The following is a 25,011-nucleotide window of genomic DNA, read 5'->3' on the forward strand; positions in this document are numbered from 1 at the left end:
GGTTCAGTGTCTTGCCCAAGGACACTTCAACACATGGCCAGCCGGGGATCGAACCACTGAACCGCTCGATAATTAGACGACGGCTAAATAAGTATAACATATTTTCACATTTCTCTGTCTCATTAGGTTAATGAATATCCGCAAGGATAATGACATTTAACAAAAGTAAGAAGTATAGGTAGACCTAACAAATACTTGTCATGTTTTTACTGATAAAAATGTTCTTCAGCCGTCCCTGTCGGAGAACCCTTTAACCCTTTTGGGTTGATGTTCATAGTGATGTTCCTTTTTAGCTGCTAGCTACTAGCAGCTGTTTTGTGTGTGTTTTGATTCAGAGCGATTTTCTACGGTTTTCTCTTTGATTTAAATGTATGACACAACAGACACATCATACAGCTTACAATCAGCACTTTCATAATCTGGACAAAAAACTTGAGGACTACTTTCCACCAGACCCTGTCACATTTGATGTTAATTATACTATTAGTTAGTTCAGCTGAACTACTACTACTAGTTCAGTTTCACCAGTTTTAATTTGTGACAACACACATTTTTGGTGTTTGGTGAAAATTCTGAATGCCGGCAATTCTCATGTTGCGCAAATTACCAAAAAGCTTATTTTTTCATATTATGAAAGTTGAAGAGCCTACTCAATATAAAAAACAACAGTTTTAGGATCACTAAATACTTAGAATTTGTGAATGGGATTCACTGTATTGTCTAACATCCTGCTTCAGGCTATTGGGTTAGTGATACATGGCTTGTAAGTATGTTTTAGGATGTGTTCAAAAGCAAGGACTGTGTGATCATCTAATTATGTTTTGTGTTTTTGGAATGGTGATGTTCTACCAGCAAGTTATGATGTGCTAAACATGCAGTTAGATGTTCATAGCGATGCTCTTTCTTAGCTGCTAGCTAGCTACCAACGCGATGGTAGCAAACACGTGTGTTTTGATTCAGAGCGATTTCCTCCGGTATTTGGTTTGAGGTGTTCCAACATTCAAATAAGCATATCTTCTTCAACTATTTTAAATTTCAGATTTCAATGTATGACACATAATTTGAAAGCTTACAACTTTCATAATCTGGGGAAAAAATGACATTTTTCACCAGACCCTGTCACATTTAGTTCATGTTAATTTAGTGCCCCCACAGACCAATTTGTAGATTCCTGCTGGGGCCATTGCCTGATATGTGAACGCACAAACCTGTGGTCGCCAGTAACTACTATCGTGTGCACGCACACATAATCATACAGTATAAGTGACTGGGCTGGATCAACCATGAATTAGGTTAGTCAAAAATAGAGCCCAATGACAGTATCATCTACGTATCCATGTATCAGTACTTTTTATATACTGAGATGTTATGATAGTTGCTATAGACTATGGTTATCAATTATTTGACATAACATTTTATTTACATTTTTCATTTTCATTTTTCTTTACACAGATTTGTCATAAAGTTGATGACAAGGACACATTGGTTCAATGATATAAAAAAGGGTGATTATGTAGTCACGTAGCTATCTGGATCTCACCCATGTCCCCAGGTAACTGCCTCCCTCTTTATTTTCCGATAGGTGCTATTAGCATTAACATTGCTAGAGACCTCAAAGAGTTTTGCAGTAAAAGACATGAACACACAAAGACAAACACACGCAGTAGGCTGGAATCATTACAACCATGAAACCCAATGATTACAGATCAGCACTAGGGGGTTAGGAGGGAGAGATGGGTCAGACGTGGGGTGAGTGTTTGTGTGTGTGTGTGTGTGTGTGTGTGAGGGGGGGGGGGTTGCTACTCATGGTCCTCATGACTCTGGGGTCTCAGGATGATGCTGTGGTAGGTCTTGATGCAGGAGAGCGCCGTAGGCGGGACGAGACGTCGGTCGATCAGGTTGTAGTCCAGCTGAACGGAGACCAGGGGTGAGTCCATGCTGTCGCGGGTGTCACACAGGGCATTCAGAGGGACATAGCTGTGGAGTAGAGGGACACACACACACAGAGAGACAAACAGACACCCTGTCACCACATACAGAGACAAATACTCACACATGCCAAAAGACCTTTGGTCTAAATCTGACAGCGATAACAACTGAGAGAAAGACAAATTACATGCTGAGGTTTAAGGTAGCAATTTGAGATTTGGATGTGCCATTATGGTCGTTACTGTAGGTGGCCGTCTCGAGAGTTCAGAGCTGGGCCCTTCTCAAAGTATTTTCAACAGAGTTCAGAGCTGGGCCCTTCTCAAAGTAGTTTCAACAGAGTTCAGAGCTGGGCCCTTCTCAAAGTAGTTTCAACAGAGTTCAGAGCTGAGCCCTTCTCAAAGTATTTTCAACAGAGTTCAGAGCTGAGCCCTTCTCAAAGTAGTTTCAACAGAGAGTTCAGAGCTGAACACTTCTCAAAGTAGTTTCAACAGAGAGTTCAGAGCTGAACACTTCTCAAAGTAGTTTCAACAGAGAGTTCAGAGCTGAACACTTCTCAAAGTAGTTTCAACAGAGATTTCAGAGCTGAACTCTTCTCAAAGTAGTTTCCAGGTGGGAGAAGGGGGACTGAGAGATGGCAACTTTTTCAAGAGGTGCAGCTATTGGCAGAAAAGTGCTAGAAGATAAAGTGACGTTAACACAATTTCCTCATTGATTTAGGAAGCATTTGGGAATGGGAATATGATCACTGTGTGATGTCATTCTTTTTTCTTTTTTTAAAGCAGCATATATAGAACAACTAATCCCTGACAGGGTCACAAACAAATCTCTTCATCTAGAGTCATAAAGTTGGCAACACTATTGAGAGGGACATAACAAATATGCAAATAAAGCAGAATTACCTGATCAGGTTGTGGCTGAGGCGGAGGAGCTGCAGGCTTTTGAGCTTCAGCAGACCGCGGGGGATGGAACGCAGCAGGTTGTGGTCCAGCAGCAGCTCCATCAGGGAGGTGTGCAGGCCCAAGAAAGACACATAGTCTATCCCGTCATCGCGTAGCCTGTTGTGGGATAGGTGGAGGGAGTCCAGGCCTGGGTGCATGTGGCTGAACACATAGCCGGGTATCCGCTCAATCTGGTTGTGGTGCAGCGTGAGCTGGCGGAGAGCCACTGGGAGGAAGGAGGGGACGTGCACCAGTTTGTTGTGAGACAGGTCCAACGACTCCAACTTTCTGAAATAGTGGGGGGAAAATACATTCACAAACATGTATCAGAAATGTGTCAATAACGCATTTCTGATAGAACAACGGCCTGTGTGGAGACACAACACGGATACACACCCCAGTCACACACCATTTACTGCTGCACTCACCCCCCCCCCCTTTCATGACTGTGTTATGTTCAAATGTGTGTACGTGTTTATTGTGCATGTTTCTTTCTATCACCATCATTATTCACTGTGTTTGCCACTTTCTTTTTGTCTGTAAAGTGTGTTGAGTCTTGCGTAAAGGCACTTTAAAATAAACTTGACTTGACACAAAACCAGATTGCCAGCTGTCCCTCCCTTTGAGGTTGACTCTCTCTCTAACCTATCATAAAGCTGGACTCTGTCCTTTGTAGCCAGCCACATCAGCACACACCAAACTTATTTTCCTTTTCTCCTCCTGTTTTCCTTCTCATTATATGTTAGTCGCTTTGTTGCCAGGAGTCAAGCTGGCAGACAATAATGTGCACTAAGAGTTTTGGATGAAAACCTTTGCGCAGGAAAGCATTAATGTGATTCTATCATGCAAAATTCAGGTAGCTAAGATCTTCTTGTGTGGTGGTCTAGTGGATAGTGAGTGGGACAGGTGAATTGGAAGGTTGTGAGTTCAAATCCCGCCTGAAGCAACACCACCCTTGAGTAAGGCACTTAGCCCTCAGTTACTCCAGGGGGAATGTCCCTGTAATTCGTAATTGTAAATCGCTTTGGATTAAAAGCCTCTGCAAAATCTTTTTAAAGATTGTCTTTTGCACATACCTTTCTTATGACAAGGTAAAACAATTATGAACAATTATCTGAAAAGCCTTCCTGGATTACAATAACAGGAAAGTTAACACTTAAGTCACATTTTCTGTGAAATTACATGAATGTTATGATCTATCCCAACATGTCCACTCGGTGGCGCTTCAGTATCACTATCCCTCTACACATTTCTGTACAGTGCCTTGCAAACTTCTTCACCCCCCTGCAACAAATTATATTTCATGCAAAAAACATATTTTTATGTATCATTCAAAAACTCCATCAACCATTATAAAATAGCACAGCCTAAATGACAGTCATACTCCACAATAACAAGGCCCTGGCCTCAAAGAGACAAAATAGAACATAGAAAATATTTATATATGTTTGGGATGAGTACAAAATCTCTGTGCCATTAGTTCCTACTTACAGCAGGTGTATCTCTGTGGCATATTTAGTTCCTACTTACAGCAGGTGTATCTCTGTGGCATATTTAGTTCCTACTTACAGCAGGTGTATCCAGGCCCTTGGCGAGATGCGGTCCTCACGTATTCGGTTATGGCTGAGGTCCAGCATCCTCAGGTTCACCGTCTTGTTGAGGATGCCCTCATGCACCACCTCGATTCTGTTATCAGACAAGTGGAGTTCCTGAAAATAAAGGCCCTTGTTGAAATACTTTTTGTATCCACAACCAATTTGGATCTACCCTAATGATATCCATGATGGGATAGATCCTGTCCAAGCCTCCTACACAGAGCCTAGAGGGATACTATTTGGGATAAAATGTTTAATAATTGTTTTATATTTAATGAAATATTTAATAATCCTGCACAATGATTAGTCATCAGTTATAGATAAAAAAACATTTGTGGCCTGATCAGGAAAAACCTTAGGTACAGGCTCTCATAATAGAGGTTAGAAGTTGGGCCCAAAGTTTTTCCTAGTTAGGTCAGATAGTAGTCACTCCTAGTCCTTCCTATCACTGACCTCAAGGGACATTGGAAGCCCAGAAGGGATGGCACGGAACTTGTTGTCCTCCAGTCTCAGGTAGATCAGTTTCTTGAGAGGTCGAAAGGTCAAAGGGGACACATTCCCGTCATGGAAGTGGTTGTCCTCCAGCTCCAGTGTCAGCAGTTTAGACAAACCTGGAGAGAGACAACATAGAAAGTGGCAATGGATTATTTAGAACTTCACTACCAAGGGTGATATGAGTCCAGAGACAAGGTCATTAACATGCTGCACCATGCTCAGGCTCTTATAAGAGATTTAAAAGAGAGCCTTAAAGAGACTTTTTTTTTTATTTGTTTACTTTTTTTTTTTTTTTACCTTTAACCAGGTGACCAGACTAACCTGAAAAACTAACGGTTGAGTTTCATACCTTTAAAGCTGTTAGGCGTGAGGGCGCTGAGCTTGTTGTCATTGATCTTCAGCTCCACCAGCGACGGTGGAAGGAACGATGGGATTTTGGTCAAATTGTTGCCATCCAAAATCAGCCTCCTCAGCCTGGTCAGATTCTGCAACAAGCCAAGCATCCACCCACCTTGAACATGACAGTGCTACTTCTTCCCTAACCAGTGCCCCTCCCCCGACAAGGCCATGCTTCTTCCCTAACCAGTGCCCCTCCCCCGACAAGGCCATGCTTCTTCCCTAACCAGTGCCCCTCCCCCGACAAGGCCATGCTTCTTCCCTAACCAGTGCCCCTCCCCCGACAAGGCCATGCTTCTTCCCTAACCAGTGCCCCTCCCCCGACAAGGCCATGCTTCTTCCCTAACCAGTGCCCCTCCCCCGACAAGGCCATGCTTCTTCCCTAACCAGTGCCCCTCCCCCGACAAGGCCATGCTTCTTACCTAACCAGTGTCCCTCCCCCGACAAGGCCATGCAGAAGAAGGACCATGTTACTGTTTTGCTATTCATTAGATGTACAAAATAAAATGTCCTCTTTTCTTCTATTAACAGACTCTGATGATAGACATAGATAGATAGATAGATAGATAGATATATACTTTATTTATCCCCGTGGGGAAATTCATTTTGCCGCGCCACTCCACTAAAAACCACACATAACAACACAACACAACATAAAGGACAGACAACAACACTGGGCCAGCCATGTACAGTATATAAAAAACTGTGAGATCTGATATAAAAGTGGATTAAAAGGATGGCTATAGTTATTTATATTAAAATACTAAAAAAGTGATGATGATGATTAAAATAAATAATAAATACAAATTCAGGAGCCTTGACCCCGACTGCTACTTTAGTTGCCATTGAACAGTCTTAGTGCAGCCGGGATAAATGATTTTTTATATCGCTCCGTCCGGGAGCGGATCGTAATGAACCGCCCTCTGCGGCGGCTGCTGGTTTGCCCAGCGAGGACATGATGGAGGGGGTGGTTGGGGTTGTCCCTGATGGACAGCAGCTTGCTCCTAGTCCTTCTCTCCACCACCGTCCCCAGAGAGTCCAGGCTCCTTCCCACCACTGAACCCGCCTTTTTTACGAGCTTGTCCAGCCGTCCGGTATCCCTCTTGGTGATGTTTCCCCCCTAGCAGACTGCAGCGTAGAAGAGAATGCTGGCCATGACAGACTGGTAAAACATGGCCAGCATCTCTCCACACACTTCAAAAGACCTAAGTCTTCTTAAGAAGTACAGCCTGCTCTGGCCCTTCTTATAAAGTGCCTCTGTGTTGGTGGACCAGTCCAGTTTGTCGTCCAGATGCACCCCCAGGTACTTGTAGGTCTTCACCACCTCGATATCCTCGCCCCGGATGTTAATGGGCAACCGAGGTGGCTTAGACCTACGGAAGTCTATAACTAGCTCCTTGGTCTTGGTTTGGTTGAGGAGCAGACCATTCCTCTCGCTCCAGACGCTGAAGGCTCCTATCAGATCCCTGTACTCCCCCTCCCGTCCATCCCTCACGCACGCCACTATGGCTGTATCGTCAGAGTACTTCTGTACGTGGCAGGACTCAGAGTTGTATTTGAAGTCTGATGTGTACAGGGTGAACAGGAAGGGAGCCAGCACAGTTCCCTGCGGAGCCCCGGTGTTGCTCACTACTGTGTCCGAGACACAGTTCCCCAGCCTGACTGACTGTGGCCGTCCAGTGAGGTAGTCCATGATCCAGGAAGTAGTGGAGGGATCAACCCCCATATCTGAAAGCTTCTCTCGGAGTAGAAGAGGCTGGATGGTGTTAAAGGCACTTGAAAAGTCAAAGAACATTATCCTCACCTGACTTCCCGGCTCATCCAGGTAGGAGTAAGCACGATGGAGGAGGTAGAGGACAGCGTCATCCACACCAACTTTTTCCTGGTACCCGAACTGCAGGGGATCACGTGCATGTTCAGTCTGTGGTCTCAGATGTCTCAGAAACAGCCGCTCCAGTGTCTTCATACTATGTGAAGTGAGGGCAACCGGTCTGTAGTCGTTGAGCTCGGCCGGGCGCCCAGTTTTGGGTACTGGCACGAGACATGATGTTTTCCACAGAACCGGCACCGTCCCTGACTGTAAACTCAGGTTGAAGAGCTTCTGGAGGGGCTCAGCCAGTTGGTCTGCACAGACCTTCAGCAGCCGCGAGCACACCCCATCAGGACCTGCCGCCTTTCCAGGGTGCAGCCTCTTCAGCTCCGCCCTTACCTCCTCCACTGTGAGGGACAGGGGGGGGGGGCTTGGTGGGAGAGGGGGGGAGAGGAGGGGAAGGGGAGGGGAGGGGAGGGGGGGGGGGAGGGAGGGGGGAGGGGAAGGGGGCCCAGCCGTGCTGCCGAGCCTGTAGCTGTGGGATGTGGGGGAGGCTGGTGAAGCGGGAGAGGTAGTGGGAGGGGCAGCAGGGACAGAGTAGGCACCGGCCGCTGAGTCAAACCTGTTAAAAAAGTGGTTGAGCTCATTGGCCTTAGCCAAGTCTGGGACCGCTGCCTGACTGTTCTTCCGTTTGTAGCCGGTGATGGTCTTCATCCCCTTCCACACCTCTCTGGTGTTGCTGTGTTGCAGCTTCCTCTCCACCTTGTTCTTGTAGTCCACATATAGCTGCTATAATGATCCACTCCGTCCTCGTTCTCCTTCTCCTCCCCCCAGCTCCCCCAGCCCTGCTCAGCTATCAGACCAGCCCAACAGAGAATGGCGGTGTGGGGAGCATGCAGCGTCTGGCCTGTAGAGGGAGCTGCAGGTGGAGGAGTGTGAATGGTGGGATAATTGGGTGCCTGCGGGTGCTAATTATCCCATTACCGAAGGCATTTACCCGGTGTGTTTGCTTCAGTCCTTCAGGCCCTGTCCACACCAAGGACGTGTCGTCCATATAAGCAGAGTAAGCAGTGCTTACCCAACGAAAAAATTAAAAAGGACAGTGAAAATATTAAAATAAAAGTGCATGTAAACCGTTTGTTTTCATTAAAAGAGTCGTATTTTAGGTCCCAGGGCAGCAGGAGTCATTCATTTTGGCGCCACCTGTAGGAGTAAACACTCCCTACTCTGCTTACTTGCATTGCGTTGCATTATAAGCACTTCTCTCTCTGCTTTCCCTTGCGTACATTCGAATGCGTGAAAATGTCTTTTTTATTTTTTTCGATGCCTCAGCCCGCTGTTTAATGTGGCCAGGGTAAGCATGCTTACAGCCAATCAGTAGTTCTTTCATTCCGATAAGAGCTACTGATTGGCTCTTATCACTTTCAAGTTCACTTAACATTTCACCTTACTTTCTCTCGCCCGGCAGAATAGCTTATGCTAGCTAGCTCAAACAATTTAAATAATAATAATCAATAAGGATAACTTGCTTGATTTTGTGAATATGGACATTACTGTCAGCGACCTAAAGGGATTTCATAGACTGGACTGGACTGGAAAAACAGAACTACTGGCTAAAGGCCGCCCGAAAGCCACCGCTCACTGATGTTCACACCCAGAAAGGGAGAGTCGCTAGGGGGTTCCAGCAAGCCTGGTATGAGCGGTTTATATGATTTATATGATTCGCGAGGCTGGTGGCGATCTGTGCTTGTTTATATGGTTTGAGTACTGCTGTGCTGCTGGTTATGGCTTCTTATTTAAGACCTCCTCTGCTTTTACCTTTGAATGTCGGCCTGTGCCGTTGTGTTTGGAGAGAGAGCTGTTTAATAAATCGCTGATGTCGCTGTCCGTGCCAGAGGTTCTGGACCAAAAGTGTTTGAGAGAGATAGAGAGGGAGGGTTTGTGATGTGATGTCAAGTGCCTGTGTGACAAAGTGTGAAAAGAAAGTGTGTTGTGAGTTTACTATGGAGGATGGAAACGGTGTGTGTCTGTGTTGTGCGTGTGTGCGTTTGCGATGTTGAAACTGGACTTGTAGATTTCAGCAGACTGGCTACTTGAAAAGATCTTGGTTAAAAAAAGATTGAACAATGAGCACCCCTGATATAGTCGAAACTGGCAACTGTTTTTTTTGTTTTTGGTAATCTGATCACAAAGTGACACTACAGTTTATTAGCGGGTTCTAGGGCATCAAAATTGCATTTCCTTGAAACTGCGTTCACTGATAGCGTGTATGTGTAATTATGTGTATTTCTATATCTTATGCTTACCCAATCTAAAAGCTCACGGCACGTGCCTGGTCCACACCGATACGTTTTTTTTATAAACGTGGATTTATATATTCGTTTTGGGGGGTTCGTCCAGACGCAAACGAGTTTTTGCCCCATGAAAACGAAGATTTTTAAAAACGCCTGCCAGAGTGAAGAATTTTAAAAACGCTGTATATTTTCGACGTGTGGACGAGATAGACAGAGTTTTTTGTAATCGTCACGTCATCGTGCGCGTAGATTTCTATGATCAAGCGCACTACAGCTGTTTGCTGTTCCCTCCAATGTCATATCCTGGCACCAGTAACTACTTTGTTTACAACAGGCAACGGTGGTCGAGGCTACACAAGCGAGGAAAATGCATGTGTACAAAGTGCTTCTAGTTCTTTCACTGTTAACTGGACTTTTAACCTGTTTACATATAAATGCACAAATTGAGAACATTGAGAGACAGAGGCGTCTGATTGGCCAGCGGGGCTATGAGGTTAAAATTATATCGCCGACTACTGGTGTGGAATGCTCAATGACAGCGTTTATATTGCTTTTAAACATGCTGGTGTGGATGGTCATATTTTTATATACGAAAAACGTTTATAAAAAAAACGTATTGGTGTGGACATAGCCTTAGTAGAGACCTGGGAGAGAGTGTGGAGGGTTGGTGGAGGGACGACAGCTGTGGCAGAGAGAGACACGGGTGTAGCGAAGAGGGTCCGGGAGAACGGAAAAGGTTGGACGTGCTACGGACATCATAGTGCTGGACACCTGACCGAGGTGTGCTGAGGACAATTACATTTGTATTATTTGTGGACTTGTTACTTTCCAGCACAGCTGGGGGGGTACTCCATCAATGTCGCTAAAGGAAAATCCAGGCTTATTTTTGTCTTGCAAGATTTATCCAAATAAGCCCAGATTTTTCCTTTAGCGACGTTGATGGAATACCCCCCTGGCGGGGGTGTGCTGAGGACATTTTGAATTTGTTTCTTGTGTTTACCAATAAACGGGCAACGTCCCAACCAGACTCTGTGGACCGATAACACTGTGCCTAAACTACCATAGTCGGTTTCATTTTCAATCTTGTTAATATGAATTGAAATTGCAGAACAAAAATTCTCAAATATTGTTTTGATGACTGAGAAAATAAACATGGAAAATGTAAATGGTTATCCTAAATACCTTGAATTGTAATTTGTATTCAATTAAGTAGTTGCAAAAATAGATAGAGGATTTTCCCTATCTGGTCGAAAAGCAAGTTTAAGTGGAGGCCTGTGAGAGCGTTCTATGGAGGGGCCATATCTCTTGTTTGGTAGCAATTAGATTATCTAATCATTGAAACTTATTCAATGGTTTCCTCAGAGGTCCTAGCCTGTATGTCATGCAATCTGTTTATCTGTATAACCAGAGATGTAGTGGTAGAAAAAAGTTGGGTAAATGGTGAACACCGGAAAGAAATGACAAATATAAACCCTAATGTTAAATTACAGAAATGATTGTACTTGTTTTTCAAGATTGTTGAAATGCCATCTTAGCTAATGTCATCTTACCTGGAATGATGTACTGTACTTTCTGTAACTGCACATGAGCTATATCTGAGCTGTTGTTTTGAAAGTGTATGAAAACATCTATAAAATGTATTCTTTCAATTATGCAGGAAGAATAGAAATCTTCCTGCAGGAGGGTTTCCACCTAAATGTGATTAAATCTAAATCTTAATTCAATGTCTTATCCAAATAATACAGGCTCCTGTTTTAAAATAATACAGGCTCCTATTATCTATTTTATGAAGGTCTTTGTCTACTCTGAGTTATATAGTGAGCTGGGGGATCAATACATATTCTCCCTCCCTCCCTCTCTCTTTCTCTCTCTCTATGACAAGCAGTTTTTCAGCACTCTGTGTTTTTGGCATCATGGACTATCACACCCCAGTGAGAACAGCTAAATGTTAGTGGGCCAAGCCAGAAAGAATGCTTGTCCTTTTTTTAGTAGTGGTTTGTCTATTGACCGACAATATTTTCATTCATTGCAACAGCTAAGTGAGATCTGCAGCGATGGCGCCAGAAGGTATGGCTGTTCTGTTCCCCGGAGGGAGACAACAGAAGTCCTAGCTGTCAACCACAAGATGGAGAATGTTGTCGAAGCATTAGCAGGTACAGTACCTACAACTTAAATCACTGTGACATGCCTGCTAGGTGACGACAGTAATATTTTTACCACTGCACTGTGGACAGTATATCAGGTCGTCAGATGTACTGTAGCATGAGAATGGTCAACAGAGCAGTAGCATGAGGGCGTTGTGTAGGCGTGGGGTCTGGCAGCACAATAGTGGTAGCTCAACTGGAACCAAAGCCAAACGTGTGTTGCCGTCAGTGGTGGAAACTAACGACCCCACTACTTTTCGAACGAAAATCTTCGTCGATCTTTTTTCTCTGTGACATGTTAGTGACATTAAGCGCTGAGACTCACCTTGAAGAGGTCAGGGCTGAGGGAGGTGTCATCTAGCTTATTCTTACTCAGATCCAGCCACTCCAAGTTTGGCAGCCCAGCCAGCGCCCGATAGGGGATCTTACTGATTTTGTTGTCTGGAAAAGAGGGAAAAGAGATAAAAGCGATAAACACATAATTGAGTTCATTGTTCCTATAGAGAAAGAAGGGCCGTCACCTACTAAACCTGCCATGGCAATGTTTATGGAGAAATAATATATGCCATTTAGCTGAAACAATATTTTCTTACAAACTACTGCCTGTGTGTCTACCTGTGAGGAGGAGAGACTACTGTAGGATTAAAGCCGCTCTTCAAATCAATTTGACAAAGAGAAAAAAAGGTATATCTACATGCACATGCATTTATTGATAGGCAGATGTTTGGTGATTTCAGCCCCAGTTCTAGAGATAAAAAAAGAAATACAGCCAGATAATGTATGAAACTTGAGACAGGAACATTTTTCGAAAAGAAAAGCCAGAACGTTAGATCGGATGCCGACATGCGGACCAAAACCTTAGAACGTGTCACATGATGTCAGAGCTGTCTCTCTCCTCACCTGCGAGGTAGAGGGTCGTGAGCCCCTGGTCGGTGAGGATGGGCATGTGGGCCATGCCGGTGCTTCCACAGGCGATCAGAGACTCAGAGAGTAGGCAGCCGGCAGGGAGAGACTCCATGAAGCTGGGCCTCTGGGGGAAGGTGACCACGGGCCACCCTGGAGACCTGGGAACAACAGGCCGCCTGGGGGGGGCTGGAGCCGCTCGGCCTGGCGAGGTCAGAAGAGGCCGTCCTGTCGACGCCGTCACCGGGCGCCCGGTGGCTCTCAGAAGGAGTCGTCCGGCAGGCAGGACAACAAAGTCGTCGCCTTCATCGTCATCGTCGTCGGAGTCGTCGTGATCGTGATCGTGATCGTGATCGTGATCGTGGTCGTGATCATGATCGTCGTCGTCGTCATCGTACGCTACGGGCCGGTAGGGAAGGCTGAGGTCTTTGGATGTCTTCCGGTCATGCGCCGCCGGTCTTTCGTGACCCCCCCCTCGTCCCCCTCTGGCCGCTAGCTCAACCCTCCTGACGTTGGTCTTAAGAGCCGCTTCCTGTGTCCTCTTCTGTGTGGCGGCGGGTTTCACGGTCACAACGGAAGGCGCCTGTAAAGAACATAGACCATCATAGACCATGATAGACCAGCATTCACAAAATATCACTGTGTTTTCAAATGATAGAAAAGGTTCAATGTTCTCAGAGCTCAGTGTCTGCACAAGTAGCACTTGAATCCATATCGAGTAGTCGCTACAGGAGGCAGGTGTGCTGTGGAGGTTTAGGCCTTCCCACTTTTGTGTATTTATCTTTGAACCTACCTTTTTCAATGGAGTCCCATCATCATCATCACCATCACCATCATCATCATCATCATCATCACCACCATCATCATCATCATCATCATCACCACCACCATCATAATCATCACCACCACCATCATCATCACCACCACCCACCGATTTGGATGGAGACACTACCCGCTCCTTCTTCTTCTCCTTCACTTCCTGCGCCCCGCGGGAGTCCGAGAGTTTAGCCGTCTCAGCTCTCCTTTGGAGAGTCTTCTTGGGTTTTGTGACCCCCTCTTTGTTCTCTGCGTTAACGGAGGGTCTCTTGCCTTTAGGAGCTCCTGAAGGCTGGCTGTTTGAACCTGAGGCAGAAAGAGCAAAACTGTTTCAATCTGAAAAGCAAACTGAATCAGATGTTTACGTCACTTTACGGCACATAAAAGGCAGTCACAGTGAGAGAGCACTGAAATGATTGATAAGAATCATAGAATTCATAAATAACAATCTGCAGAGTAAATCAGGAACGATAGCATTGAAGCAATTATTATTATTATTATTATTTGGATAGTTCCATCAAGAAGGAACATATCTTTCCTTCTTGGCGACGACGGTTGAAATATGTAACCCTTTGCATGTCAATCGGAACCCCTGTGCACCATCAGTTGAACATCGATGGACAACAAGGACTGTCCGAATCAAGTGTCAAGTGACTGCAAACAGGCTGCTGGTTCATGAGGTTGTTGGAGCTGCCGCCTTACCAGCGCAGGGGACGGAGCGGCAGCTGACATCGCCTCTCTGACACTGGCACACGGAGCAGGGCCGAGGCGACCACATGGCTCCGTCGAACAGGGACATCCCATTCACCACGCACTGCCCCTCCTGGCCTGCAGACACACACACATGCAAGCATGCACACACACATGCACATGTCATGCACACATACATACACCCCCCCCCCCCCCACACACACACACACACACACACACACACACACACACACACACACACACTATTAACCTGCACTTGACAATCCATAGGGACAATCCACACCAAAACAAACACAAAATGCCTTAGACAACCGAGGTGCGGATGTATCTGAAGGTTGTGGATCAACCTGGAGTTGAGGAAACGTGATGAAAATCCACACAAACTAGAAACTAAGAGGAGCATGCACACCTATTTCTCCTTCTTTTCACAATCTTTTTTTTATTTTAGTTTTCTTATTCAAATGTCTATGAATTCACGAGATGCACATGGCTGCTTCCAACTCTCCTTTTTTCACAGGCGCATCGCAAATCTTACCGGGGAGGAGAGCGTCGTCCTGTTCAGATGCGTCTTCCGTTGCTACCCGGAGTTTAGAGGTCCTCAGCTTCTCACCTCTCCTGCTCGGTTTCCCAACAACGAGTGAGGCGGCTGCACATAGGCAGAGACAAAAGAGCCCAAGTCTGGCCATGGTCTGCTCACTCTGGTGACAGAAACAACTTTCCAAATCTCCACTCCTGCAGGACCTTTATATACTCTCACCCCCAAGAAATTATATTTTAGAGGGGGGGGGGGGGGGGGGGGGGGGGGAGAGAAACAAAGGTGAGAGGAGAGAGAGGAGGAAGGAGTGGAAAGAGGAAGCAGAGGAGTGGGAAGGGAGGGGAATAAAAAGGAAAACATGTATGGACAAAGACCCTCTTTCATTCGTCTTTAAGAAACCACCTACTTCTTCTCTCCACACCCTCTCCTCTTGCCACCCCAGCCCCTGATAGCAAACAAACAAACCAATAGAGGAAGTTCAGTTCCAAAATGCTTATCGAGGGTCAAGAAATTACTGTGACGTCAACCAACGGAGGGCTTTTTGACTGCCCCAAATAGACAGTTATCTGCACCCTCTTGACCATGTGCCAGCAGTAGTACCCTGTACAGTTGGGAGGAAGGGAGAAAAAAACTACATTTCAGAGGGCAAGCTCTCCAATAGGAACCCAACGTGAATGAATGGCTGCTTTGTCGACCCCCCCCCCCCCAACCCCCAAACACAGGCAGACACAGAGACCACGCTCCTGAGAAATTCTCAGTTCTCTCTGCTTTGCGACCCTGCTTGACCGCACGGTTTTCCCCATGCAGTGTCATCGTGGCCTCTGTTTACACACACACGCACACACACACACACACACACATGTATGTAACTATGACAACCACAACACAACTCAACATCGATGTTTCCTGATACAGCTCTCTACAGTAGCCTACAGCACAGCATGTCCAGCGCAATTGCAGGGACTTACTGCACTCTGAAACAACTCTGTCAACAGCCCTTCCCTACGCCCCTGGTTTACACTTTTTTTTATCTTTACAATTTTACAGAACCCACACACCCACACACTCATCATACCACTCTTTTTTCATTGTAGCCTTTCCACATCCTGTTTACGAGATATTTAAAAAGGTGCCGTAAACATAAACCCACTCAGAGGGAGGAAGTAAACACTCCTCCAGCATCCTGTTTTTAGAACACCTGTAAACAGACTGAGGAGGAGGCCGGTACATACAGGTCATTTCAAAATTCCTCATTCAACAAATCATCATCATCATCATCATCAAAGACTATCAAAATGGTACCCGATGCCTCCCTACTTGGCACTCAGCACTAAGGGTTGGATTAGGAGTAAGACCCTGCGACATACCAGTGTCATGTCCAGGGGGGTGTACTTGTACATCAAGCTGCCTCACGCTACAGAAATAGGAGATAGGCTCCTGCCCCCTAAGGGCCATTAGGCTCGAGAACCATTGGTTCTCAAGGCTACTTTTACTTACTTCTCTCATTCACACTTAAGATCAAATATGTTACAATTTTGCACTTCATTGTCTGACGACAGGAGTTGTCATTCTAGTGTGACGCGCATTGTCACTACTAATAGCTACTACTATTTATTAGGCTTTGTATATTGTACCAACAACAGTGGGGGAAATAAGTATTCGACACATAATTGTTTTGGGAACAGAACATATTTCCATTGCAGCTATTCACATTAAATTTAGACCAGACATTGGTATTAACCCAATAAAACTACACAGCTACACAACTGTCTGTGTTGAAGAATGGGCCAAAATCCCACCTGATCACTGTGAGAGAGAATGTTTTTCATACAGAAAGCATCTTGAAGCTGTCATTGGAAACAAAGACTTCTCCACTAAATAGTACATACATTTCAGTTAGCGTGTTCAATACTTCTTTCCTGTGTCATTCCCCTTTATTATACATAACTTTTTTGGAGTGGAGTGTCACAATTTCTTTAGCTGTGTAGTTGTATTGGGTTAATACCAATGTCTGGTTTAAATTGCATGTGAATAGCTGCAATGGAAATATGTTGAATTAAATAAAATTGTTGACTACTTATTTCCCACTGTATTTATAAAGGACAGTATCTGTTGCCACAAAAAGAGAATTACACAATTAGAAACAAAAAATAGTATATAGTAGTAGTATGTGCTCAAAGTCATCATAATAATTACAGACAAAGTTATAGTTAGATTCCAGGGAAAGTTATTTCAGAGGGGTAGTGTAGTGTGGGAGGAAAACAAATATGCAACAATGTGAAATTTATGACACCTTTCAAAAATAATGACTCTTACTCAAGACCTTGCACCACACTTACAGAGATGTCACAACATAAGTAGCCTAAAGTAAGTAGCCTTGAGAACCAATGTTTCTCTCTCCTAATGGCCCTTAGGGGGCAGGAGCATATCTTCTGTTTCAGTAGCGTGAGGCAGCTTGATGTACAAGTACACCCCCTGGACATGACGCTGGTATGTCGCAGGGTCTTACCCCCAATCCAACCCTTAAAGCTGAGTGCCAAGCAGGGAGGCATCGGGTATCATTTTTATAGTCTTTGGTACGACTCAGCCGGGGATCGAACTCACGACCTCCCAATCACAGGGAGGACACTCTAGCCGCAAGGTCACTGAGCAACATGTGGTTGGTTTATCTTGGCTCAGAGTTCAAGACATTCAAAGAAATTATCACACGATTATTCACTTAACATGAAAACGACCCTGATTTTTTCCTGTGACCATGTGACCTAACCAGGAAGTATTCTGGACTAGTTATGGCTGGTCAAGTCATGTGATCAAGAGCAACTCAATCATGAGAGTCCCATTACTAAACCCTACTTGACATAACCACAGTTTGCCTCTGTGCAGTTTGGGGTCACTCGTCCCCATAAATTGCCACACTATTGACTGTGTATATCTTAGGTCCAGAATAAGAGATTTGAACTTTGACCTGTGGCCTGCAATAAAGCTGCCCGACAATGGCAGGTGCTGTCTGTCTCTCCAGCACTAAATTTATCACCATACCATTGTCTCTCTTTCTCTCTCACTCTCTCTCTCTCTCTCTCTCTCTCTCTCTCTCTCTCTCTCTCTCTCTCTCTCTCTCTCTCTCTCTCTCTCTCTCTCTCTCTCTCTCTCTCTCTCTCTCTCTCTCTCTCTCTCTCTCTCTCTCTCTCTCTCTCTCTCTCTCTCTGACAGCTGAGATGTTGGTGCAGGCATACTATTTTGAGTCAAGGACACAACACATTCAAAATAGCTTTATTTATGTATCTACTGTCATGATGACTCCCCATACCCATTCTGTAAAATCCACCCCTCTGATAGGCAGGGGATATTCTTCCTTCTTCTTCATCCAATTGCAGTTGGCCATCTACATTTCACACAGTTGCTATTACGCATATGAAGAGTGTACTAGAAACGAACAAATCTCTGTTCACACAGTTTTCATGCGATTGCTTTTTCAAATTGCCTTTAAAATGACAGGACATAGGGAGACTTAAACGACTACAATGAAATTGATATGAGATCTGTATACTCTGTAACACTTTGTGTTAGTGTGCTATTTGGAGGACCTAAATACAGCATATGGCAAGGCTTAACATGGTGCTGCACCCCAACCCTGACGCCACAACTCTCTAATGAAGTTGACACTTTACTCCATAGCCAGATAGAGAGGGCAGACCAAGAGGTGAAAATATAGTTTGGAGAACTGTGCATAGAAAGTAGATTTGCTGGGAGACACTGGCTGTATTCAAATATCCACACTAGCATTCCAATACATGCTCCATTCTTAGTAGTATGGTAATACGCTACTGTTGGATATTGGAATACAAGCGCTAATTAGAATTCCCCACGCTGACCCTTTTGAGAGCTACCATGTACATAATAATATCCTGGATCCATGTTCGGAAGGAGACAAAAAGAGGACTGATTCAAAAGAAATTAAATGAATGGTGACTGTGAGGCAAATGTACAGAATGTCAGCTTTCATTTGAAAGCATTTCAATAGATTTCAATAGATTAATAATTGGTCAAATAATTAACATTTTGGGAAAAAAGTTACACATTAACTTTTAATAAGGTATATTAAAGTAGTCTTAATGTTAGTATTTGGTCCCATATCCATTCCATGCCATAACTGCATCAAGCCTATGATAGTCTGAACTCTCTTTTGGGTCATTTCTTACAAGTTACAGAAGCTAACCAAAAGCTAACCAAAAGACGCTAACCACTAACCATAGGGGCTGATGAGAGGTCAGATATTTTGGATTAGCTCATCGTTATTCAGGATTTTATTATCATGGCAGCATCAATGAATTCAGCAACATATTGTCACTTACAAAAATAATTCTCCAGACACCATTCACCCTTCACTCACTATAGAGCAAACACATAGCCTTGGTCCCAGAGGGGGGGGCTCGGGGCTGACACTGCTCTTTCAACAGCGAGTGAAGGTGCAGCTGGAACAAGGTCAGATCGTTGAGTATTGTTTTTTTGTGCTTTTGGAATAAATGTTTTCTGGACTACAGAGTGAGCGTCACGCCTATCCTTCTCCAGGTAAGTCTACCATCGGCCATCCTTAAAAACGCTTACTTCCTACTTGGACTACCAATTCACTCATTTCACAAGTTCCAGCTGAGAGACAATGACACCAATTTAGGTTCTGCAGCCTAATGCTCTCCTATTGTTGGTCCATCTCTGTTCTTCCTCTATTTATAGCACTCTCTCTCTCTCTCTCTCTTGGGGATGAGAACAGTGGGATGACGCAGGGGGGTGGTGGTGGGGGATTGTGGGTGGGGGATTGTGGGTGGGGGGGGTCAGAGTTTTTTTTTACACTTACACGCCTCCAACAATAAAGGCGGAGGTAGGTGTTGCTTGGAGCCTTTGTCCTGTGTCTGTCTGCTGGAGCATCAGTGAGTGTGTGTCTGTGCCGGTGACAGAGAGTGAGACAGAAACAGGCCTGTAGCCATGGATGATGTATACAAAGCAGCGGTGAGTACAGACGCCGAGGACAGATCTGAGGACAAAAGAGGTCAACTGGAGGATACTATATAGTCTTTCTTGTCTCTCAGCACCCATGAGTTAGAATTGAACTGGAATGAGATGAGCTGTCTGCAACAAGGTATCATCATCTGAGATACAAGGTTACCTGCTTACCTGTTCATGTAGGTTGATTTGTACTGTAGGTAGTGGAATAGAGAAACCAGCCTGTCTCTTCAAATCACATGCCTGTTCTTAGGTTGCGTTTGTTTGCTTAGATTGTGGATGAGTATCTGTTGAAGAGATGGAGAGGCTCAACAGAGGGACGTGAAAATAACAGCCTTGTCATGACCGTAGTGTTAAGTTTAACACAAGTTAGACCGTGGGGTATCCTCTAGCTCACATTGTACAACACATCCTCACTCTGGACACTAGCCAGGGGGTGAACAGAGGTTCACAGACCCGGGGGAAGGATCTGTAGCGTGGCGGTTGAACTGAATTAGATGGGACGTCCGTGGCGTCTAGTCTCTAATCTGCTCCCATGAACTGAGTAATGGTTTGCCAGTGAACTTTGATTTGAGAGATATTTAACACAAAAAACGAGTGGTTGTAAAGTTATTCCTCTGAGGTGTCTCAATAAGCAATACGCTGGTGAATAGATACTGATTGGTAGCGGTCTGTAGACACGTTTAACTCCATGGCATTGATTGGTCCAGAGTAAATGTAGAAATATTGAGAGTGTCGAGACCAAACTAAACATGGTCATACGCTGGGAAACCGTAGCTCATGTGCACGTGCCATTCAACACCTTCTTTTTATAGAGGGCGGTAATCGAGTAGGCCCAGTAGGGCTTTTCTGAATGTGTTGACCATCATTGTCTCTCAGACAATATGACACTGTCGTTCAAACATAATTGTAAGCAACCATTGTGACAGTTATGATGAAGATGACTGTCAGGGCATTGTTTTCTTGTCATATGTACAAAAGACACATTTTAATAGCGTGAGATGATTAACTTTTCAATGTATTCCCACAAAACCAAAGGTACAGTGCATCAAACTTGCATGGCGGGAGAACGTGGAATTATCTATTTCGATTAACTTATTTATGGTCTTTGGAGTTCACTCAAAACCAATTCATTTATTTTGAATAACCAGCATGCCGGAACATAGATTCAACAATTGAATCACTCTCTATGAGTCCATCTACTTTGATAGCAATGGCTGTTAAGTTTGAACCTATTCCTGTGATAGTACAGTGCAGTAGTATATTGTCATGGCATTACAACCGTTTTGGTGAGGCATTAACTTAACGAGTGCTCAGCTGACAGTGAGGTTGTATGGGATTTCTGACATTTCTCTGCCTGACAACAATAGAACAAAGGACAGTGAGGAGGAAGAAGAGGGCGGACAGTTAGGAGGAAGAAGAGGGAGGACAGCTGTCGGCTCAGTCAAATGTCCGTCGGCAGGGTCGGTGCCAGAGCCCCCCTTGCCTTGCGACAAGAATAGTAGGTGAAGAAAGCAGCGTGACATTTCAGTCAGACTGCACCAGAGCAGGGCGGCTGTACTTGACAGGTTTTGGGCCGAGTTCAAGGAAAGGAAGAAGGGGCTTCTGGGATAGTAATGGAGAGCATTACGCATTGCACTCGGGTTGATCAAGGTGAAGACAATAAGGAAATTGGCACCAATTGCTTCCAGTGTCGCATGACCATGACTGGTGCATTTCCCTAAAATGGAATACATAAAAAAAGAGAAATACACATAAAATGCAAAACTCGATGATAACCGTATGTAAACTGCTTAACTGATGTAAGACTTGCCCATTGTTGCCTTCAGGTTGAGAACTTAACAGAAGAGCAGAAAAATGGTGAGAGCCTTCTTTTTTTCTTTGAACATAACACAAAACACACTTAACAAGATTTGGCACCATGTTTATCTATAATGAAATGTATAGGACCATTACATTTTTTCCTGACCTGGTAAAAATGCTAGGTCTTGTTCTAGGCTGAAACTAAGGCCCCACAGTTGCTCCTGGTCAGGTCACATGTTCTTATAACCTACTGTATAAACACTATTATTATTATTATTATTATTATTATTATTCTCACCTCCTGTACGTTGGTTTCCCCCCCAGAGTTCAAGGCGGCCTTTGATATCTTCATCCAGGATGCGGAGGATGAAGCTATCAGCACCAAGGAGCTGGGGAAGGTGATGAGGATGCTGGGACAGAACCCCACCCCGGAGGAGCTGCAGGAGATGATTGACGAGGTGGATGAGGATGGTGGGTCACCATCACGCTGTTGTGGTCTGGAAAAAACACCTGGCTCTCGTTAAACCACCTCACTTCAATATGAATATACCTCAGTCAAACACATGTTCACATACTGTAGATATGAATGTACCTCAGTCAAACACATGTTCACATACTGTAGATATGAATGTACCTCAGTCAAACACATGTTCACATACTGTAGATATGAATATACCTCAGTCAAACACATGTTCACATACTGTAGATATGAATATACCTCAGTCAAACACATGTTCACATACTGTAGATATGAATGTACCTCAGTCAAACACATGTTCACATACTGTAGATATGAATATACCTCAGTCAAACACATGTTCACATACTGTAGATATGAATGTACCTCAGTCAAACACATGTTCACATACTGTAGATATGAATGTACCTCAGTCAAACACATGTTCACATACTGTAGATATGAATATACCTCAGTCAAACACATGTTCACATACTGTAGATATGAATATACCTCAGTCAAACACATGTTCACATACTGTAGATATGAATGTACCTCAGTCAAACACATGTTCACATACTGTAGATATGAATATACCTCAGTCAAACACATGTTCACATACTGTAGATATGAATATACCTCAGTCAAACACATGTTCACATACTGTAGATATGAATATACCTCAGTCAAACACATGTTCACATACTGTAGAGGTCAACTGGGAGGATGGGTTATACTAACATTTCTCATCCATTTGTTGTCAGACTCGCCAATCACAATGCCTCATGAAGTTAATCTTTTGTATACAAATAATGAAGCTATATAGAATTGCTGTTTCTAAAGAAATGTTACAGTTGGTGTGTGTGTGTGTGTATGTTCACAGGGAGCGGGACAGTAGACTTTGACGAGTTCTTGGTGATGATGGTGCGCTGCATGAAAGAGGAGAGCAAAGGAAAATCGGAGGAAGAGTTGGCTGAACTTTTCCGCATGTTTGACAAGTAAGGACAACATCAGACAGGCTAGGTAACTGCAAAACACATATTGTAAGAAAAATATCATGACATTTTTTAAAATCTATTAAAATTATGAGTGTTCACAGATTCAATTATAATACAGTACAGTTATAAGAGAAGTGCCTACTCCCCTGATGATGCTTTCAGGAACTCAGACGGCTACATTGACCTGGATGAGCTGAAGATGATGCTGGAGTCGACTGGTGAGGCGATCACTGAGGACGACATTGAAGAGCTGATGAAGGACGGAGACAAAAATAACGACGGCAAAATCGACTACGATGGTAGGAAAAGAAGACGAACGCTCAAAGTTATTTACTTTGCTGGAAATCATATAACACCACGATGGGCACATATCAAAGATGAACAACAACAAATGGCTACATGTAGCTAACAATGATATCACTTATCACAGTCATCCATTCAATGCCAAACCTCACCCAGCTTGAATCCAAGTGAGACATTTCAATTTATCATAATGTGACCAGCAGCTGGTGAAAGCGGGAACAAGCCTGCTAACAATGTAAAGTAGTGTTATAGTTAACTAGGTCGTAGTGGGGATTACTCACCCAATCCATTCCAATATTTTGGCTTGACTGGCGAGTGTGTAATTGATTTTCAACAACGTTGACATTTATTTACATTTTTCGGAAATAAAAGTCAGAACATTTTGATTTGGTTGCCGACTTGTTCCACATGTCTTATGCCTTGGATTCCGTTGTCTCATACAGAGTTCCTTGAATTCATGAAGGGGGTTGAGTAGAGGACTCCAAAGACACCTGGACCAGACACACCTCTTATCTCAGCCTCTGACACGCTGGAACATCATTCACTGAATCCGTTGGAGAACAATGAAATCACACCTCACTCTGCCTGGCTGCATCCATCACCATGCACATGCATCCACCCTCAATGATTTTCTGCCAAAGTTGATATCTTGCATGTGGGCTAGAGTATGCCTACCCTCAACACCATCATCACTTTTACTCGCAAAAGATCTTTAAGATAAGGGGTCTTATTGATATGCCTAAGGAGTGTTTTTCTTAACGACACATTTCTAACCTTTAATTCCCAGTAATCCTAGATAAAAGCTTAATACTCTTACAAGAGGAAACACTACTGTATATTTTCAATAAAAAGAGATTTTCAGTAATTCAAATGAGTGTGTGTTTTCAATTGAGTTCAGTATTTTTCTGACCAGTATCTGTTTCAGGTAATGGTGATACCCTCCAAATGACCATTTTGAGAAAACCAGGTTCAAAGTCTTCACATAGTTTTTTCACAGAGGTAATGGGTGGGAACAATAGCTGGTTAACGCCACCCTAACCACTCCCCCATTACACTACCTGTCATCTGTCAGTGGGGTTTTCAGCTAACCCTCAGGTAACAAAATTGCAGTTCTGACATGTTTAAATTACTAAATAATAATAATAATAATAATAATAATAATAATAATAATTCAAGATTCATGATTTGTTATTGCCATGTGTGCCAAACGTTTATTACATCCCATTACAAGTACAAGAGAGTAAAATTCATGGCAATGGAAAAAATTAGGCAAGATACAATTGAGCAATACAATAATAGAATGATAAAACATTATTATGTTGTGTCCGTGTGTATGCATTTATCATTATAGTCCATAAAGCATCTAGTGGGACTTCGAGGTAGTTCCTTCCCATCCCATCTGGGCATCAAAGCTGTAATAAAAAAAGAAGACAGTACATTTAAAATGATTGCCCACTGTTACCAACACCACATTTACGAAATAGCCTACTACTATCTTCATAAAATAGAATTGCTTATACAATGACAATGACAAATACCTGAAGTGCTGGTGACTCATGAAGGTGTCATCTCTCCGAACCTCTCACCTCCTCATTCTGTAACACACATTTCAGGTCAGAGGTGTGGACACTTCTCTAGTGTAGGTTTTCCATAGACTCTCAGTGTACTGTATTACAGAAGTAGGCTAGTGAAATCATTTCAATTCACAGTATTATTCTACAGCAAATCTACATATCAATGAATTAATCATTATTTTTGATTCCACACAACATTACCATTCATTACAAAAGCATTTACTTTTTCTATAATCTATTATATCTCTAACAAAGCTAGCTAGCTAGCTAACACTTGTTTGGTAGCAGAAGGTCTGTCTGCAGACGACTGTC

The 25,011-nt window shown here is 43.8% G+C and overlaps 2 protein-coding genes across 2 annotated transcripts; one reads left to right on the plus strand and one right to left on the minus strand.

Annotated features, from left to right (window-relative positions):
- Nucleotides 1-1,799: 1,799 nt before the first annotated feature.
- On the minus strand, nt 1,800-14,717 carry LOC308160433 (extracellular matrix protein 2; the record flags this gene model as incomplete). Its single annotated transcript, XM_080534347.1, has 10 exons — nt 1,800-1,977; nt 2,829-3,155; nt 4,437-4,576; nt 4,916-5,073; nt 5,307-5,442; nt 11,927-12,042; nt 12,502-13,087; nt 13,436-13,626; nt 14,023-14,148; nt 14,567-14,717. 10 exons carry the CDS (start codon nt 14,715-14,717, stop codon nt 1,800-1,802), a joined length of 2,109 nt encoding a protein of 702 aa, XP_080390473.1.
- A 4,829-nt stretch (nt 14,718-19,546) lies between these two features.
- On the plus strand, nt 19,547-23,600 carry LOC308159420 (troponin C, slow skeletal and cardiac muscles-like; the record flags this gene model as incomplete). Its single annotated transcript, XM_080533202.1, has 6 exons — nt 19,547-19,570; nt 21,394-21,424; nt 21,692-21,838; nt 22,708-22,822; nt 22,985-23,121; nt 23,569-23,600. 6 exons carry the CDS (start codon nt 19,547-19,549, stop codon nt 23,598-23,600), a joined length of 486 nt encoding a protein of 161 aa, XP_080389328.1.
- Nucleotides 23,601-25,011: the final 1,411 nt, after the last annotated feature.

Source organism: Nansenia antarctica (genome assembly GCF_963989245.1).
Source record: "Nansenia antarctica genome assembly, chromosome: 6".
Classification (NCBI taxonomy): Eukaryota; Metazoa; Chordata; class Actinopteri; order Argentiniformes; family Microstomatidae; genus Nansenia; species Nansenia antarctica.